This window comes from Chelonoidis abingdonii, chromosome 4 (assembly GCF_003597395.2).
Source record: "Chelonoidis abingdonii isolate Lonesome George chromosome 4, CheloAbing_2.0, whole genome shotgun sequence".
In the NCBI taxonomy this organism is placed as follows: domain Eukaryota; kingdom Metazoa; phylum Chordata; order Testudines; family Testudinidae; genus Chelonoidis; species Chelonoidis abingdonii.
The window spans coordinates 38,796,371-38,816,042 of NC_133772.1; the positions used below are offsets into that span (position 1 = coordinate 38,796,371).

The following is a 19,672-nucleotide window of genomic DNA, read 5'->3' on the forward strand; positions in this document are numbered from 1 at the left end:
GATCAAGGAACCAGCCTCTTATCAGAGTAGTAAGTTTTAGAAAGGGATAAATAGGTTTGTTTATTTTCTTTGTAACTTGTCTTGGTACCATGAAGGGAATCATCAAAATTGGGTATTTGGGTATTTTTTGTGCACCTAAGTTTTTGCCCAGGTGAACATCCTCTGTGTTTTGAATCTGTTGTCTGTGAGAGTAGCTGGTATACTAATCTCTCCCAGAGGGTTTTCTTTTACTTTTCTTTTCTTTAATTAAAAGCCTCTCTCTTAATACTTGATTGATTTTTTCCTTGTTTTTAGATCCAAGGGGGGGTGGATCTGGATCCACCAGGAGTTGGTGGGAGAAAGGAGGGGGGATGGTTAATTTCTCCTTGTTTTAAGATCCAAGGGATTGGATCTGTGTTCACCAGGAAATTGGTGAAGTCTCTCAAGGCTTCCCAGGGAAGAAAAGTAGTGCTTGGGGTGGTGGCAGCGATACCACATGTAAGCTGGTAATTAAGCTTAGAAGTGTCCATGCAGGTCCCCACATCTGTACCCTAAAGTTCAGAGTGGGGAAGGAACCTTGACAGTAGGTATAGAATTTTAGATAGAACTGTGATTTTTCGAGTTGACAGTATACCTTCAAGTATTGCTCCCAGGATTCAGTATATGCCATTCAAGTTGGTTTCCTAAGGAGAACCCTCAATAAAAGAGGGATTCCAGTGACTTTTGAGGGAGTCCATGGAAAGTCTCCTATTGTCTTTAGTTCAGGCCCATTACGAGATGAGTTGGAGACCTGGGGAAGTCCATAGAGAATTCTCATTTACACGATACTCAGATTAGGAAGGTTAAAGGTGAGGTCAGCACCATTCCATCCAGATCCCACAATGCTCTGCTCTGTCCTGCAGCTTTTAAAATGCCACACGAATATTGTGCTTTTCATCCCACAGTGCTTTGAAAACTATACAGAGGAGTGAGTGCTGTGACCTCTGAGCTGAGCCTCACCTCCTGCTCCGTACTGCAGAGTCCCACCGCACAAACAGTGTAAGAGAGGAAGTGAAGAATACAGTATCCACTTGAAACTGCTGGGAAACTTTAAAGAGGCAACTGAGAATCCAAACTGGCATCCAGCCAGGACAGTGGGTTCAACCTTCTTATTTATTGCAGAAAGTAAAATAGAACCTACGGTCAAAAACTGCCAGGTTTTAGGTCTTGTCCAAAAAACCTCCATCCCCACAGAGTCCTAGACTTGGGCAAAAAAAATTGAGGCTTTTTAAAATTAATAATTGCAAAATGGTTTTTGAACAAAACAAGAAGTTAGAAATTTTCCAGTTTTTCCATCAACGAAAAACAAAAGCTACCCAAACACGAAAATTCCCTTCCCTCCCCCGCAAAAAACAGTTCTTTTTCAGGGTTTGGTTGTTTGTGGAAAGAAAAAGACAAAAATGTTTTCATAGGAAATGTAGGGGAAATGAAAATGTTGCTAAATTTCCCACCCTAAAGACTGTGAAGTGCTCAGATATTATGGTAATGGGGACCATACTGGTACCTAAAATAGATAGTGGAGGTCCCCTATCCAACTACTGACCCAACCTTTGCTTGGAGATCTGGGAGGATCACAGCACAAGCTAGTATAGTGGGATTCCCCCATTAAGTTTTATATCAAACACCAGAACACAAATGAATCTGTCCCTACAGAAATGCTGAAGGAACCAATGTGGTGGGGAATGTTCAGATCCCAAATCATTTGCAGAACATAGGTTTAGGTATAAGTTATATATAAATATCTATTACAGCAACATTATTAAAAAGCAGTGTTCTCCATTATTTAACTGCTCTGAATTTCTCCATGTCCGTAACACCTAAAGCCAGAGGGCCTGAACGCAGGACTCACTAGTCTCTCTCTTACACTGGGAAGTTGGCATGTATGGATTCAACAGAAGTCACACATTAGCATACCCTTCGCAGAGCATGGTGGGTTAGCAGTGGATGATCACAATCCAGCTGGTGCCCCCCCAGCGCCCATGGCAGATGGTGGCACGTGGATCAGTTGGGAGTTCCCCAGGCAGCCATGCCACCTTGTGCGCAGGGGAAGGAGTCACCATAGTAAGAAGCAGAGTTCCTTCTGTGGGCCACTACACTATGGCTACGCAGAGTCTTCAGTGTTGCTCTCCTGGTCCAGGCCCACCCGGCGGATGGACGCCCTGTATTTCTGCCTTCCCAGCTCGATGACAGTTTCAATCTCATCTGCAATGTCCTGGCGGCCGCTCTCCTTCATGGCTGTGATCAGCTTCTCCACACAGTTTTGGTCCTCAGAGTTTTGCTGGGCCCAGGAGAAGAGCATGTTCAGGATCTGACTATCCAGGTCCTCCCTGAGGAGAGCAAGAAGCACAAAAACAAACCCACCATCCCTCACAGCATTTACTTGAGTCTGTGACTGGGTCCAGACCACATAAAGTGCCATCATGCCACCGTAAAATGACTCAGGGGAATTATCTTCTCGCTACCCAACCCTTGTTTTTGGCTGAAAACCAAACTATTTTGATTTGACAATGCTGCCTCAAACTCCCATTGTAAACAGGCTCAACTTCCTGGTCAGACTACATCTCCCAGGATGCACCACAGTCTCCCTTCTTAAGACAGATGGGGTAATGCATCATGGGAGTTCCTAACCATGGTGGATGATGGGAGATATAATCCTGCCTGGGAGCCCTGCCCATAAAGATAAGGCATAGGAGGCAGCCAAACTACAACTCCAATGAGACACTATAGGAGCATTTCCAAAATGACATTTCAGTTTTCAGATAAAATATTTTAGGTTTTTGATATTTAAAACAAAATCATCAAAACATGTTTTTTTTTTTTTTTTTTTTTTAAGTGAAAAACCCAATTTTTCCACCAGTCCTAATGAAGATACTCCTACCCTGAAGATGTGTTAATCCCTGGGGCCACCCTATTGACCTCTGCACACACAGCTCACCTGTGGTTGTATCCTATTCGTTGGATCTGCTGATAGGGCAGCCCCAGGTTCAAGCCAATAGTTTGCCAGTCAGCTCCAATGCGCCCAGCAATGCCAAGCAGATTAGCTTGTGTCAGGTAGCCAGTCTCAGCATTCCCCAGGTTCAGAGGAGGGAAGGAGAAGCCATTCTTGGGCTCTGAATGATCACCTGAGTGGGATTTCAGTTTCTGTTTAATGGAAGAGAGAATGACAGAAATACTCCTGGCTACAATGATTTCCTTTTAAAAGGGGCAGTGCCAAGTCATTTAGTTGAACTTTACTTCCTCCAGGTGCAAAGAGGTAGATTTAACGTGGACTCTAGGGACCCAATTGTGCAAAGTACTGACCACTCACTGTTTAATGGACTCCAGTGAGAGCTATGGGTGCTCAGCACCTCTGCCAATCTGTCCCAGAGCACCCACAACCACAGCCTGAAGCAGGAAATCCCTCCTTGCCTTGTCTTTGGAGATTCACTTTTCATTAGCAGTTGTTTCCGCAAGCCTATGTCCCACAGCATTCAGAGAGCTCTTGCTCTAGGCCTCAAACTGAGGCTGGGCATGTACCAGAAGTGGGACCGCATCCACAGCACTTACTTTGGGGTAAGTCTTACAGTTATGTTCAAAGAATGACAACAATATTTACTGATTTGAGCCTGCTCAAGAGAAATAAAACTTGCCATGACACAGCTTGGCCAGCCAGGTCCCTTTAAGGCACCCTTGGCTCGTTCCAGCACACTTCAACACAATGGTTTCATCAAAACTCCTCTGAGCTGCCATGCACTGGACAATCCACCTTCCCAATAATATCCATCACCAGGGTATTCATATGCAAGACAGAAACAATGCTCAGCTTCCTCCACCTCGAGCGCCCTCTTTCACTCAGAGCAACAATCTGTTCTCTGCGACATTTCATCACATCAGTGCCAGCTCAGAACGGTGCAAAATGGAACAGGACAGGAAGGTGGATAAACTAAACTAGAGGGAGATATGGGGAACATTTCCAGTTTACACAGTTCCCTGGAGAGGAGTGGAGCAATCTCTCGGTGGAGAAAGATACACAGAAAGCGCCCATGGTCATTTACAAGAGCTTTAGAAAGCTGGTGCAATTGTGCCTGGTCACCTTCAAGTGATCTCACCACCAGCACCCTACTCCTTACACTTAAGACACATGAAAGCAAATGCACAGCTATTCTCTCCCTCCCACTTACACTCACATGGCTGCATGGGCACACACTTCCCCTTTTCAAAGGAAATTAATTCTTCATTTTCCATCATGCGGTTTCTGCAGACAACGCCTCTGGCTGTAATCCATCCCACTCTTTTCAGGGCTAAGTATGGGAGACTTCAGCTTAGCAGACAAACACAAATGTTTCCCCATCCATGGTCCCCTAAGGGAAAGCCGAATAAGTAACTCACAGGCAGTTTGATGGGCAGTGTAGCCAGCCAGTGGGAGTCAGGCCCTCTCCTCTTCTTGGTGGCATCTTCAGGGACATTGTCTGGAACTTCGCCACGATAGAAGGAGACCTTCACAAGCAGGGGAGATCACAGAGTAAGATCTAGACGGCATTTCAATGGCCATGTCTATCTGTGTGGCTTGTTTTCCATTTGGCAAGAATTATGTAGGACATTTCCCACCCCATCCCTACAGAAGACCACACAATCCCCACTTGGAGTGCCATCTGCGGTTTGATTGAGTGGGTGCCATTAACAATAATACAAGGATCCACCACAGAGTCCAGCCCCTTCTCCCTTACTGCTAACGGACCAAGAGTTAATGGCAGTCATTAACTCTTGGTCCGTTAGCAGTAAGGGAGAAGGGCACCAGCCTGGGTGATGGGTGACCATTAGTATTCAAGCCACTCTCTCCCCTGTGGGCATATTTTACAGGTCAGTCTTTGGGTGCGGAAAAGCAGAAACTTGATTCACTGACATACTCAAGGCTGAGGCACTGAGGCAAGGGGTGCCACAGGACAGCTGATGACTGCAGAAAAAGGAAAACGAGGCCCTTGGGCTGGTAAGCACTATCCCCAGAAACTCACCTGCCCTCTCACCGCTTGGCCTTTCCTGTCCACTTCAGCGGTCACATAGATTTCCTTCATGTTCTTCAAGTGGGAGTAAAAGATGAATGAGATCCGTCCATCCACACAGTCTGGGCGGTCTGAGTGGAGCCAGGGAAAACAAAATCAATCAATCAGTGCACTGAAAACCTTCCTGCTCCCACACAAGGGCTACACCAGCGGCTTCCCAGACAAAAACCCACTTCTCCCCATTTTCTGGTTCATCCCCTTCTGGGACTGGACTGCCATCCGTGACCATGGAGGACGCAGATCATGCAGGAGCAAAGGAAATCAGCCACCGGAGGAAGAGGAGTTGCAAGAAGTGTGAAGGGGGCGGGTGAAGATGTTGAAGTTAAATATTGCATCTGTCCTTCCCAAGAACAGATCACTAACGAGCAGGGGAACTAGCTGGAAAGTTACTTCTGTTTACACAAAATAAACCATCTGTCTTTTTTACATTTCCTTAGTGGGGAGGTGGAGGGGGGAATACGCGTAAGGATAAAGGCCTTAGGACTCCTATACTGTACCATCCTGCCAAATGCCTGTGACAAAGGGTAGGAGAGGGCTTCTGGTGCCCTGAGTCTAGGCTACCAAGTCCTGTGAGAGTCAGTGATAAAAGGTCCGACTGTGGGATCATCTACCCCAGGGCCAATCGAGAGTGACTCTTGTCTTTGATGTGTCACAATGGAATTACACCAGGGTATCAGAGATCAGGAGCAGGCTCAGAATGCAGCTCTGACACCCCTTCCCACCTGGCTGCCCCAGGATACAGTTGTGTAGTTTTAGTCCCACCACCTGTAAGCGGAGTTAGTGAGAGAGGGAGATAAAATGGAGGACAGCCAGCAAGACAGATAAGCATTTCAACTCCACACAGGGAGTTCTCTGGGCTGGACTGTTCCAAGAACTTTCTCTCCATAGAAATGGCTTTGTATGTAGATTACACCAGAAATGGATGAAACTTGTTAGATCAGCTAGCGTGTGCTAGTGTACTGGTCATGTACACTGCTTGCCTATAGAATAAATACACTCCACTAGACTGTAGCTCTCTGGGACTTGTTGTGGTTTGCTATGAGGACAGCAGAGTTCAGCATGGCCCTGGAAGCAGTGATTCCCTAGGGAGAATTCACTACCAAAGCATGTCCTGCAGGCCTCTCACTCTGTCTCCAGAGAGCAGAAGGACCACTGCATTGCCCATCGGTTGATCAGCACAGGAAGCAGTGCTAAGCTCCATTTGCCAGACCAGCGCTAAGCAAATACAGAATGGGAGGGAACTGAAGGTGAAAGGGACAGAGGAAAGAGGGAGGGCAGATTGGACAAGAAGGCTCCGCCATACCGGCATCGATGTTGATGCCTCGCTCAAAGGCTGCAAAGAACTGCTCTCCCTCAAACAACTCCACAACGTCAGAGGGCTCCGGGCCCTGGTAGCGGTCATGAAGCTTTCCCAGAACAGGATCGACCTACCAGGGATGAAAGCGACACGGGGGTCTGTTTAGGCTTTGCACATTCACTGCCCCTCCACCCCCTGACATGGGTCCAAAACATTTTTCTCTTGCACTTTCAATGGAAAGATTATTTTTCCAAGAGGAAAAAAAAACAAAAAAACCACCATTCCCCTAAAGGTCTAATCTGTCATAAAAAAAAAAAAAAGTGACTGTAGCTAAGAATCACATGGCTCCCCTGGCATGCTTATAAAACACATGGAGTCCATGCACACAAGTGTGCTCCATGGTTTGTGGTGGGGGAGAAGCAACTACTTATGTTTGCCTTGCTATCAGCAGGACTAAATACCAGCATGGTCTGAACTATTCCAGCGCACAGTGGACTAGTGCCAGAGTGGATGGTACTGCTCAAGTCCAACTGGCCCTCCTTTTCTTACACGAGCAGGGTGCTGACGCATATCAGTTGTAAACTGGCTGGTCTAATTCCATTTTCAGCTCTGGGGAAGGAAGCAGAGTGTCTAAGCTAAATACAAGTTGGGCCAAACTTCTATTTAGCTCAGACTCTCTTGACTTTCTTCCCCAGACCTGAAGAAGAACTCTGTGTAGCTGGAATGCTTGTACCTTTCACCCACAGAAGTTGGTCCAATAAAGGATATTACCATGCCTACTTTGTCTCTCATCATAGAATATCAGGGTTGGAAGGGACCTCAGGAGGCCATCTAGTCCAACCCTCTATTCAAAGCAAGACCAGTTCCCAACTAAATCATCCCAGCCAGGGCTTTGTCAAGCCTGATCTTAAAAACCTTTAAGGAAAGAGAGCCCACCACTTCCCTAAGTAACCCATTCCAGTGCTTCATCACTCTGATTGAAAAAGCTTTTCCTAATATTCAACCCAAACCTCCTCCACTGCAACTTGAGACCATTACTTCTTGTTCTGTCATCAGGTACCACAGAGAACAGTCTAGATCCTGGGACCAATGTGACAACAACAATGCTGCAATCAGAGGTTGAAAAGTCCTTCGGCATCATTAGAAACCGTAGTGTCTGGGTGTTAGAGCAGACTGATTTTAACCTGTCAGTAACCCTTCAAAAACAAGAAGTTATTCACTCTCCTTTTCCCTGAACGTTTAGTTGTGGGGAGATCTTTTCCACACTACTCTTGTGCTGCAATGCCAATTAGCTGAGGCCAGGATTGTTGTGCCTCTGCTGAAGGCCTCATCCTGGGGTAACAGCATGCAAATACCCAAAGATTATAAACTCTTACTTCTTAAAGACAGGTTGAGTTAGGCTGACACTGTGCAGCATATCTCATCCTGCACATGGATTTGTAATATCCTACGAGTGAACTCTGGGACCAACTTCCTTGTTAGGAAAACAGACTCCTGGCGCCACTGAAGTCAAACAGGAGTCTTGCTATTTTAGCTTCATTGAAGCCAGAATTTCACCCCTGATGCCCAAGGCTTGAAGTTTCCCTTCCGGTGTTTATCAATGTGTTTTATTTCAATACTGGAGCCCAATGCACAAGAATTATATGTAAGTGGGACCAGCCCAGGGGATTATAACGGGACAGCACAGCTTTCACCATTAAGTCACTGAACTAGACTGGTGATCGTTGCACCAGACAGCAACGTATTTCACACAGGTGTCCCCAGCACAAAAACCCACCATTGCAACAAGAACCCTCAATCAATCAATCACCCCCTCTCCAACAGCTCTGGATTGAGGCCCCTTGGCAGGGCAGCGTGTGCACTACCTTGTTCTTGGGGACACACTGCAGCAAGACTTGCTCTGGGTCCTTCTTCCTCTGCAGCGCTATGAAGTTCACCTGGTACAGGCGCAGCCTCTCGTACACCTTCCTGGCAATGCCGCCGATGTAGGTCTTGGTGGTATACCACAGCCAGTACCTGGGGAAGGGAGCAAATGAAGGAGGGATTCCTCTGCCAGCAGAGAAGCCAAGGGCAAGGATGGGAACCTGGGGGGTGGATCTGAAAGTGACACTTCCTTTTTATCAAAGGGGAAAAGACAAAAATTAGGAAAAATCTGAATTTTGAGGGAGCTTAGTTGCAGGCATCATCCTGTCCCTTTGACACAGGTTATCCTCCAAAAAGCAGATTCCCAGCCAAAGAGTGAGAGAACTTACAGATGAGGGGCAAAGATTGCATCAGCCGCCTATGGACGAGGGAAGGATTCCAGCAGCTGGGAGGAGTGGTGAACAGGAATCTCATTACTGAATGGATATCGGTTATGAGTGGGAATGGACTAGCTTGAGCATGGCCCCTTTAAAGAAACCTGGCCTACAAGGGCAACCCAAATCTACTCACTGCAATTCGGTGGGACGTGAAGGGAGGAGAAATAGAACATCCCTCCAGACACAAAACCAGCTTTTTTTTTCCAGTGCGGCTGTACTGTGTGCCGAGGAATTGGGAGTATTAACTGGAGGTATAAAGTTATGGCATTCCATCCTTCTTAAGGAGAAAGAGTAACCCTGGGAAGGCGCTAGAAGGGAAACTGGCAACAGCAGCAACATAGCCCCTGGTCTGGGGAAAGGCGCAATTGTACACCTTCTAGCCTTTCCTTCAAACACTGTCTGAGTGGGTCAGAGCTCACCAGGAGAAGTGGGTGACTTCAAACCGCGCGTAGAGGTGGGTGAACTCCAGAACCACCTGACTGGTGATGTCATCCCAGGTCTGGGCTTGCAGGTTGCCGTGAAGAAGATGCAGCCTAGAGCGATCTAGGGTGAGACCTACAATCAAGAGACACAAGCCTGTTTAGTTTTAGATGAACATGGATTTTTTTGCCTCACTTGTTGCTTTACAAATCCAAGTGCAAAGCAGCTGGAGCGTTAGGTAAGGGTTTCTTTTTTTTCCTTCTTCCTTAAAAGCCACAAATGCTTACATTTGGGAATGCCAAATTCTGGCTCACCTAGGGCACCTCTTTGAAAAATATCCTGAATATCTGATTTGCTGTTCCAGTGGGACCCCTAGCCTTAACGTGCCAGCCACTTGATTACCTTGTAAGCAGATGGATTCCATGACCTAAGAGGTATTTTTCTACCTCTGACTCCTATATTTTTGTACAGCACCTGGCACAAAAAGGCCCCAATCCTGACAGGGACCCCCCCCCCATGTGTCCCAGTGGCCTCTTGATGCCAACTGGCAGGGGGCACAGGAGGTGCCTAGGATTTTAAAAGGGCTTCCCTGGGCCCGATGTCTACATAATAGAGTGCCAAAGGGTGGCACGTGAAGTCTCTACCAACAACCAGTAGCACAGTGATCATCCTAATCACTGGGAGATATATGTACAAATACTATTTAAGGAGTTATGTATCCATACTTAAAAATACATTCCTAAGATATGCAAGTTATGACAGGTCACCAGAAGGTGATAAACATGCTCCTATCAGGCAGGAGGGAAGAGACATGTATCTGTCTAGTCATGTGTGTATTGTCCGTGTCCTAGTGGAGAACTGAACCAAATGTTAAAAGATTGTGAAGTTGACATGAGAAAAATCTCACAGGGGGAAAAAAAAAAAAAATAGAACAAAACAAAACAAAAACAATCAGCATGGGGAGCATCCTGTTTATAAGTAAAGACAATGGAGTCGTGGAAGTATCACTAGGGGTACAGAGTTACACCCGGGATCTTTCACTGAAAGGGCGAACTGAAGGGTGCAGCCAAGCCCGGCTGAAATACACTGGAAATATTTGGGGTGAGCCTAGCTCTAGAAGACATAAAAGTACCTAGTTAAATAAGTCTAGGTTCTAGAATGCGAGTTATCATTTTCCTGTATAGGCAACTGTTTGTTTCTAATACACTGAGACATGCTATCATGTGACTCTTCTCTGTGTTAAATACACTTGTACTTGTTTTCACTGTAATCATCTCTACGTGCTGTGTGATAAGGTGAGGTGGAACTGGCAAGCTGGAGGATGGTGGGGTACTGTTCCTTTGGGAGCAGTGGATCTGTGAATTCTGTGAGTCTCCAATGGAACAGGGGTTGGAAACTGCAGGGTGATGCTCGGAGGACGCAGGGGCTGGCGTGTGCCTATCACTAACCTGCAGAGGGATAGCGGAGCCCTTGTGGGCTGAGAGGGAAGTGCTTGTGTTGCCCATGGCTGACAGAGTTGGGGAGCTGACCCATGGCAAATTCAGACAAGGTTTCCTCACACTAAGGGCAGGGGGAAGCGAGGTACCTCACAACCCTGAGTACCCCTGGGAAGCGTCACAGCCTGTTGTGCACTATGCTAATAGAAACAACCAGAAAGCCAAGAGAGATCAAAGGAAAACCGGAATTAATAGACTTAGACAAGCGAAATGTCTCCTTTTGCTAGTGTCCCCTCCTAGGCACCGCCCCCATCTCATCCAGAAAAATGTCTCTGAGCAGGAAATCAATTTAACCAAAGATAAATTAAATTGTCAAGGCAATTGGCTGTGTGTGCCATTTCAGTTGACTGCATTAGGCCTCAATTCCTATCCTAAGCTACAGGAAGTGAAGTTCGAGCCTCAGTGAATAGTGACTATGTTATACTCCCATGGAGACAGCAACAGGCACTCTGGGGAAAAAAAGCTGCAAATTGGCTTCTAGCTAGGTTGTTAATGCTCTGGGGCAAGAACTGTCTCTCCTATTACTCATCTGGACAGCACCTAGCACAATCTCAATTAGGGTTCTTGTGTGATAATGTAATAATCATTTTAGACTGGGGAATGGTGGCTGCATAGCTTTACAGCTCCCCTCTCACCTCCTATAGTCCACAACCATCGGCAATTGAAAGACTTCCCCTCTCCCACATATAATATTCAGAGATTATTCTACAGCTCTTTTCTTTTAATTTAAATACCATTATGGATGCTGCTCCATCTCCAGATTTTCTATAAAATCCCCAAAAGCAGAAGCTGTCAGACAACCCTCTGGCAGCCAAGATGGCTGAGCAAGGAGATGCTACCTCTCTATGACTAGCAACACCAAGGGATCAAATCAGGGACTCAGGAAACAAAAAGACAAAAATATTTAAAAAAAAAATCTCTTTCTATATGCCGATGACATTCTCCCAGTTATTAAAAATTCCAGATCCATTCCAAATATCCTACAAGTGATCAACTTTAGCAAATTCTCTGGCTACAGAACAAATTGGGATAAGTCTGAAGCAGTGAAGATCCCAGGAGATCTAGTTGTAAGTAGCTTCTCCTATAGCGACATGTAGATGTTAACAGACAAACCTCAGATATCTTGGCATCCTATTCCCAAAGGAAATTAAACACAGTCAAGGATAACCTCACCCAATTAGCCACGTAAATAATAAACAATTTAAATAGATGACAGGTACTACTTCTCCCCTTTGGGGGAAAAAAATAAACAATTAAAATGAATGCCCTTCTCAGGAGCCTGTATTCTGAATTCCCTCCTTATCCATAGTCCACCTTTTTATTTTTTATCAAAATTGACATGGTCAGGTCCTTTCTGTGAGATGCTGGTAACAAACTAAAGTAGCCTTGCAACGAGTACAGCTCCCTGTCAAAACACGTGGTTTGAGATTTCCCCAACTTTAAACTTTACCATCAGCCAAACATTCTTAGCCATGCAGCACAGTGGCTCCTTCCCTCACGCTGTTGAGTCCCATACTGGCGCCAGCTGGAAGCAGAATTGGTTGCTCTTTTTCCTTTTTCCCTTTCCCATGATGCTGCACTCACATTACCACCAATTTGCTAAAGAACCAGCTATTGTGGAGCCGAAATACCCAGCGTAGCAAGTCTACTGAATTTAAAAACAACCCCCTTCTACATACCAGGATCTCTGGTCTCTATCTAACCTGAAATTCTAGCAAGCAACCCCATCATTTGGAGAGCCTGGATTAGGAAAGGGATTTTGACTATCAATATTAAAAGCAAGGTTCAATCTAGCGTCTAAGAAGTGGCAATATATCCAACTTAAACACACCATCTCCCATCTGTTCGGCCTTTGATACCTGCGATGCCTCTGACCCACCTGAACTGCTCGCATATCTCCAAATATTACTCCAATTGCCAAGACCTATGGCACAACACTATATGCACACTTGGCCAGCGAATTTGAATTAAATATAGATTGGAGGAGGAACTAAGCCAATTATTGTCTGCTCAGCAATGCAAACAATTTTAGCCAGTACTTGAAACTGTTCCCTGGACCTCCATTTAAGATTAATCCAGCAGAAAATCATACAGAGGATGTTTTGGATCACTCTCCCACTGTTCAAAACAGGTGCCACTAAGTCAGACAAGTGCTGGCGCTGTGATTCAACAAGTGCTATTTTAACCCATGTCTATGTTTTGGGGAGAACTTAATTACACAGTTAATTTTTTCCAATTAAATAGAACTGGGTTACCAGCTAAACATGTACTTTTAAACCTAATGGATGTTAACTAGAAGGACCTGAAAAACTGTGGCTAAGCAGAGCACTAATAATTCCTCAAAGGCTATACTACAAAAATGCAAATTAAAAAAAATGACCAAGAATTGAAGACTGGAGCACAGACATTGTAAACCTGGCTACCATGATGGGCTGAGATTTTCAAAACAGATTAAAGCATCGCTTAAAATCAATGGGAACTGGGAATCCAAAACAGCCATAATGTTTTTGATGAATACATTATGAAATGTACCAGAGATCACCCATATTGGTCTAGATCCTGTATTAAAAGACCACTTCCCAAACATCAGGGGCGGCTCCAGGCACCAGCACGCCAAGCGCGAGCTTGAGGCAGAAAGCCACTGGGGGCGCTCTGCCAGTTGCCGCAAGGGCAGCAGGCAGGCTGCCTTCGGTGGCATCCCTGCGGAGGGTCCGCTGGTCCCGCAGCTTCGGCAGAGCTCCTGCAGGACCTCCTGCAGGCACCTGCGGGCGCCAAAGGCAGCCTGCCTGCCGTGCTTGGGGCGGCAAAATGCCTAGAGCCGCCCCTGCCAAACATCACCAGGATGTACCCAGTCCAGTTTTGCTTCACCTTTATTAGGTGAATGTTTCAGCTAAACAGCAGCTTGCCAGTCCCTGATGTTGGTTCACAATATAATCAGTCCATATTCTGTGCACTGCTGGAACCTACATCTTTACATTTCCTGAACTGCTAGTGCTGGAAAGCCTGATTCTACTTGCAACTCCGATAGAGTCACTCATGAGTCACACTGAGATCAGAATCAGGCACCAAATGTACAACCTTACCATTGCTTTCATTTACTCTTGTGCATTTAAACGGTATGTAATATTTGTGAAGAATTTAGGGAGCCAGAAGGCATTAAACCAAAAGAGTGTTTTCTGTAGATGACAGAGTATAAGTGTTATCCCACTTCCAACCTCGTTTGATCCATTACTCTGGAATAAGGGAGGAATATCTTGTTTCCATGGGATGGCATTGGTGTCAGTATTCCTTTATGATGAAAGAGGACCTTTCCCACCAACACTCTTCAGAAAGCAGTGGGAAAATTAGCTATCTATTACAGTTCTTCTACCACTGATGTACTAAGCTTTGTGGTTAGGAACAACAGGGTCCAATGCACAAACCCTGAAAGGTGCCGTTTGTTCACAGTTTAGTTTATTACATCAATTCCCTGGGGGAAAATTAAAAGAACCTACCAAGTAGTGTGATTTTAGCACAGAAGCTTTCCATTGGCATTTCTGGGCATATACTAACCTGTGACCCCTGGAGGTAGCGGGAGCTGAATTTTAACTGGCCTGAGGAAATCCACAGTGGAATTCTGAGAGAGGCAGAGCAGGGGACCAGCTCTGGACTCTGGATCATCCGTGATCTCTGCCAGTTCCTCTGCTGACACTGGCAAAACCTGGTGGTTGAACAATAATCAAATCAACTTAATGTCTGATGCTTCAATACCTAAATTCATTGAGGCAGAAAGAGGGCAATGGCCCTGTGATGTTATCTGATTATGACCATATCGATCATTGTTGCAACCACTGTTATATATTTGCAACAAATCTTGTACAAAGGTTGTCAAGTGAGGTGTCTGTGAAGAGGTTATGATTTGCTGGTTATGATTATGCTCTCTGTATGCATGTATCATTTTTGTATTTGAAGTTATGAGTATTGGCTCTATACCTGGATTTCAAATGTTTGCTCCTGGGGTAACACCAACAAGATATTTAGCCAGCACATCTTGAAGGGACTATTCAAATTAAGTGGCTCATCAAGAAACACTTAACTGACAATGGACCATGGGAGACGCCTGAATGGACTGTCCTTTGGAGGTTCCATCTGAAGTATAGGTAATGGCTTCCTGCAATGACTAGGTGAAATGCATGAACATGTGATGTATCCATGTGACTCCAACCACCATCTTGTTACTGTACTTTTCAAGGGTAAGAACAATGAGATTCCCACCACATGGCAGAAGCGATAAAAGGCCCCGGAAACTCCTCTATTTTGCCTCTTTCCTGCCCAAACCTCTGGACTATGCTAATGGGAGCATTCTAACCAATGGACAGAGGACTTTCCAATGATTTGGAAGCAGCCAGAGATTTGACTTACCAAGCCAGCAGTTTATTCCATCACTGCTGCAAGCCTGAACCAAGGAGGTTCATTTATTATATGTACGATTCCTCTAACCAATTTTAACTCTCACCTCTTTCTTTTTATGAATAAACCTCTAGATATTAAAGGACTGGTACCAGCACGATTTTGGGGTAAGATCTACGTTACATATTGACCTGGGCATGTGGCTGATCCTTTGGATCAGAAGAACCTTTTATTTGAAGAGATTGGTTTTAAAGAACCACTTATCTCTAAGTCTAGTGCACGGGTAGGCAACCTATGGCACGTGCTGCCTTTGCTGATTTTCACTGTCCGGGTCCTAGCCACCAGTCCAGGGGGCTCTGCATTTTAATTTAATTTTAAATGAAGCTTCTTAAACATTTTACAAACCTTATTTACTTTACATACAACAAATAGTTCAATTATATATCATAGACTTATAGAAAGAAACCTTCTAAAAAAGTTAAAATGTATTACTGGCACGCAAAACCTTAAATTAGAGTGAAAAAATGAAGACTCGACACACCACTTCTGAAAGGTTGCTGACCCCTGGGCTAGTGTTTTTGGTGGTAATACAAGGACTGAGGAAACTGCTTTTATGACTTCTTGTTAATCAGTGTGGTGAAACAGAAGTTTACTTTTGTTGCCAGTTTGGCATATCCTATGAGGGATTAGCCACCAGTCTTGAAATGTAACTGCCGTATTTCTCAGCAGTTTGTCCTGAATTTGGCACTCTCAGTTGTGACCCAAGAAGGCATGGTTACAGGCCCCAACTGCTCAAATGCCATGCCTGACTCAATGGCACAGGCTGGCTGCCAAGTGGGAGTGTGAATCCTAATCACTGAACCATATTCTGCTCAGGGTTATACTGGTGTAAACCTGGCAAACAGGGCCCTGATCTTAATAGTAGCACCAAGAAGACTCAGTCACACATTTAATTAAAAACAGCTACCATGACCACCCTCCACAAACTTTAACGGGGCTGCTTCAGAGTTAGAACAGCATGAATAAGAGTAAAGTTTAACCCTCTGAATCTCACTTGCTGAGCTGGTCTGTCATGCTTTTTGTTCTTGGAGACTAAGCAAGAGACTAAAGCTGCACGTCCCTTGACAGTGCTGCCTGCTGGCTTATCAAGAGCTTTGGTAGCAGAGCTCTGAGCAGAACCCTATTCAGCCTTCCCCACAGAAGGTCAGACGGGCCAGGACTGTATCAAGGACAGTTGTATGGGAGAGGAGAAAGAGACAGGTTTGTTTGTGTTTTTTTTAAACAGGGTGCAGAATTAGTCTTGCCAACTCCCCTGTCCCACAAGCCCCAGACTGTGACCTGCCCAGATATATTTATAGCCTGGAAAGGTCAAAGCCTTGGGGAATGTGGCAGGAGGTGGGGGACGCAAAGGGAAGAACACTGCAAATTATTGCCATAATGCATGATTGCAGAGCTCCTCAGCACCCAGCACACCAGCGGAGGCCAGTGGCAGCTGCAGGCATTCAGCACTGAGAAGTGAGGTACTCAGGGCCCAACCTAACACCTATTGACTGCGCTGTGTATTAAGCCGGGCCCTACCTCAGCAAGACGTGCTACATTTCTCAAATGCAGTCACCACAGGCTTTTCTTGTGGTTACAGCCTCGTGAGCAATAACAGGGGGGAAGGGATGGGCCCTTCCCCTATCTGGAGTCAAACACCAGAGGAGCAGACAGTCAACGTGAGTTCCCCATCTTCCCGTGGGTGCTGAGGCTCAGGCTTCGGCTTCTGGCTTCAGCCCTGGGGTGGCAGGCAGCAGGCTCCAGCCGCTGGTCTTTGGGCTCACCAACTCCCCTCATCACTTCGGCCCTCGCTGCCTCCCTACCCACCTCCCCATCCAAGGCTTAATTTGTCCCCCAGCTTGCCAGGGCTGAGTAAGTCTACTGTGAAAAATGATATTTGTTAATATCACTTTTCACTGCTCCCAGTTAGCTAACAAGTCTGCTGCTGTGAAAATTGATATTAACAATTATACAAATATCACATTTCACAGCAGACCTACTAGCTAGCAATTCTTAAACAAAAAACAGCAACCAAAAAAGCAAAAGAAATAGCCACAAAAAGACAAGAACATGCAAAGCACCTTCTTTGTGTTTCTATTCTGTTTAGGTCCAGTAAAGAATAGAGACAACTGTATGTTGTTATTGAGTCTTCAAAAATACCACCTTATTATTACAATGATTTGTACTTGTATGTGCGCATATTTATTTGTTTTTCAGACAAATTGTCATCACGGCCACCAACAAGAGTAGGTGGCTGCATTCTGAGGCCACCAAAAATCTGTTGGGAGAAACCTAACAAGTTACAATATTTCACATATGGCCTATGAGTGTTAACCCCTGCCAGACAGCTAATGACCCAGCCCATTTCACAGTGGGGGAAACTGAAGTAGGGAGGCTCTGTGATGTGCCTAAAAGCAAGTCAGACCCAGTTCCCAGGCTGATGCTTGGCTCATCCTTCTTTCTCATGCATCCTATTGCCTACTCTCATCTCCAGCACAGGCCAGCAGTAATACCAGAGCTTGTGTTTTAGTTTTAACATGCACACATACCTGCAATGTGACACTCCGAGTCTCCTCTGTGACTCCAGGAGGGAAGGTTACTTTGATGCTTGGATCCACAGTGGAAAAGAGCAACGTCCCCTCTGATGGGACACTGCATTTATTCTCTACGAGCCGAGAGACGACCAGGAACCAGGAGAAATGGGGGATGCTACAGCAAGCCATGTGCTTCTGTTACAAAAAGGTGGGGAACAAAGAAAACACAGCTGAGTGACATGTTACAGTATCTTTCAGACACACTGACTGACGACAGCTGAAGTCAATGGAGTCACTGAAAAAAAAAAAAAAAAAAAAAAAATCAATCGACGGCCCAATGTCTCATCGGTATATATGCAGATGTACTGCACACATTTAGATGCAAAGAAGCACCGCCAATAAAGCCTATTTTCTTAAAGGCCTGAGCAGATATTTTTCACCATCAGAGCTGGCATTTGAGGTGACTTTTCATACCCCACTCCTGGTGGGCGTCACACTGCACAGACTGCAGAAGCAGCTTAGACAATTTTGGACACGGGAGCCTGCAGCACATGTTGTGCTCCCGGGATTGATTGCCGGTAGGGAGAGCATAGACTGAATTTAGCACAGTACCCTGCAGCACTTCACAAAATAAGGAGTAAGATGAGGTCCCACCCCAACAGATCTTTCAGTCCAATGCTAAATTGAGATGGAAAATTGCATCCCATAGGGCAGGGGTAGGCAAGCTATGGCACACATGCCAAAGGCAGCACACAAGCTGATTTTCAGTGGCACTCACACTGCCCAGGTCCTGGCCACCGGTCTGAGGGTGCTCTGCATTTTAATTTAATTTTAAATGAAGCTTCTTAAACATTTTATAAACCTTATTTACTTCACATACGATGTTTAGTTTGTGAAGTTTAGTTATATATTATAGACTCATAGAAAGAGACCTTCTAAAAACATTAAAATGTATGACTGGCATGTGAACCTTAAATCAGAGTGAATAAATGAAGACTTGCAACGCACTTCTAGAAAGGTTGCTGAACACCTTGTCATAAACAGATAGTAGGTGGTTAAAGAACAGAAAGTACTTTATATCTCTTTTGCCTTAAAGGGTTAAAGAATCAGTGAGCCTGGCTGTCACCTGACCAGAGGGACCAATCAGGGACAGGATACTTTCAAATCTGGAGGGAGGAAGGCTTTGTGCATGGGCTGTTAGTTTTCGGTTGTTGTTCACCTAGGGGCTCAGAGGGACCAGATGTGCAACCAGGTTTCTCTCCAATCTCTTCCGATACAGGCTCTTATAGTTCACAATAGTGAGTACTAGGTAAAAGGCGAGTTAGCTTATGTTTGTTTTCTTTATTTGCAAATGTGTATTTGGCTGGAAGGATTTTAATTTGTACTTGTATACTTAGGCTGGAGTATTCCCATGTTCTATAGCTGAAAGACCCTGTACCTATTCCATTTTAAAGTTTACAAAGATAGTTGTGACTGTCTCTCGTTTAGTAAAGTTTCTTGTTTAAGAACCTGATTGTTTTTTTTTTTATTCTGGTGTGAGAACCCAGGGGACGGGGTCTGGATTCACCAGGGAATTGGTGGGGAGAAAGGAGGGAAGGGGGAGAGAAAGGCTAATTTCTCTCTGTGTTAGGATTACTGTCTCTCTCAGGGAGAGTTCGGGAGGGGGAGAGAGAAGGAGTGGGGAAGGTGAATTTTCCTTTCTGTTTAAGATTCAAGGAGTTTGAATCAGTAATCTTCTAGGGTAACCCAGGGAGGGGAAGCCTGGGAGAGGTAGTGGTAGGGGAAAGGGTTTACTTTTCTTGTGGCAAGATCCAGAGGGTCCGGGTCTTGAGAGTCCCCCCAAAACCTTGCCCGGGGACTAGAGTGTACCAGGCACTGGAATTCCTGGTTGGTGGTAGCGCTACAGGTACTAAGCTGGTAATTGAGCTTAGAGGAATTCATGCTGGTACCCCATCTTTTGGATGCTAAGGTTTAGAGTGGGGATTTATACCATGACACACTTGCTCTAGGACAACATTTCTCAAATGCAGCCACCAGGGTGGTGATGGGTGGGGGCAAAGCATCAGACCCTCCCCCTTCCTCCTTGTTGCTCCTGGACACAACACTGCAGGAGCAAGGTGAGTTCCTGACCCATCTTGGG

The 19,672-nt window shown here is 45.4% G+C and overlaps 1 protein-coding gene across 3 annotated transcripts in view; it reads right to left on the minus strand.

Annotated features, from left to right (window-relative positions):
* Positions 1–220: 220 nt before the first annotated feature.
* Positions 221–19,672, minus strand: part of PIDD1 (p53-induced death domain protein 1) — a 30,653-nt gene continuing 11,201 nt past the window's right edge. Inside the window, exons 8-17 of one of the 3 annotated variants that reach the window (XR_012655745.1) lie at positions 17,548–17,727; positions 14,123–14,270; positions 9,074–9,209; positions 8,220–8,370; positions 6,361–6,484; positions 5,010–5,128; positions 4,387–4,494; positions 2,954–3,159; positions 1,933–2,345; positions 221–1,216 (exon numbers count right to left, since the gene is read on the minus strand). Coding sequence is in view for 2 of the 3 variants with exons in the window: in XM_032804091.2 (XP_032659982.1) it covers positions 2,120–2,345; positions 2,954–3,159; positions 4,387–4,494; positions 5,010–5,128; positions 6,361–6,484; positions 8,220–8,370; positions 9,074–9,209; positions 14,123–14,270; positions 17,548–17,727 (1,398 nt within the window). In the remaining variant the exon portion in view is untranslated. Of the gene's footprint in view, positions 2,346–2,953; positions 3,160–4,386; positions 4,495–5,009; positions 5,129–6,360; positions 6,485–8,219; positions 8,371–9,073; positions 9,210–14,122; positions 14,271–17,547; positions 17,728–19,672 lie in introns of all 3 variants that reach the window. The other 2 variants (XM_032804110.2, XM_032804091.2) reach the window with 2 other exon arrangements.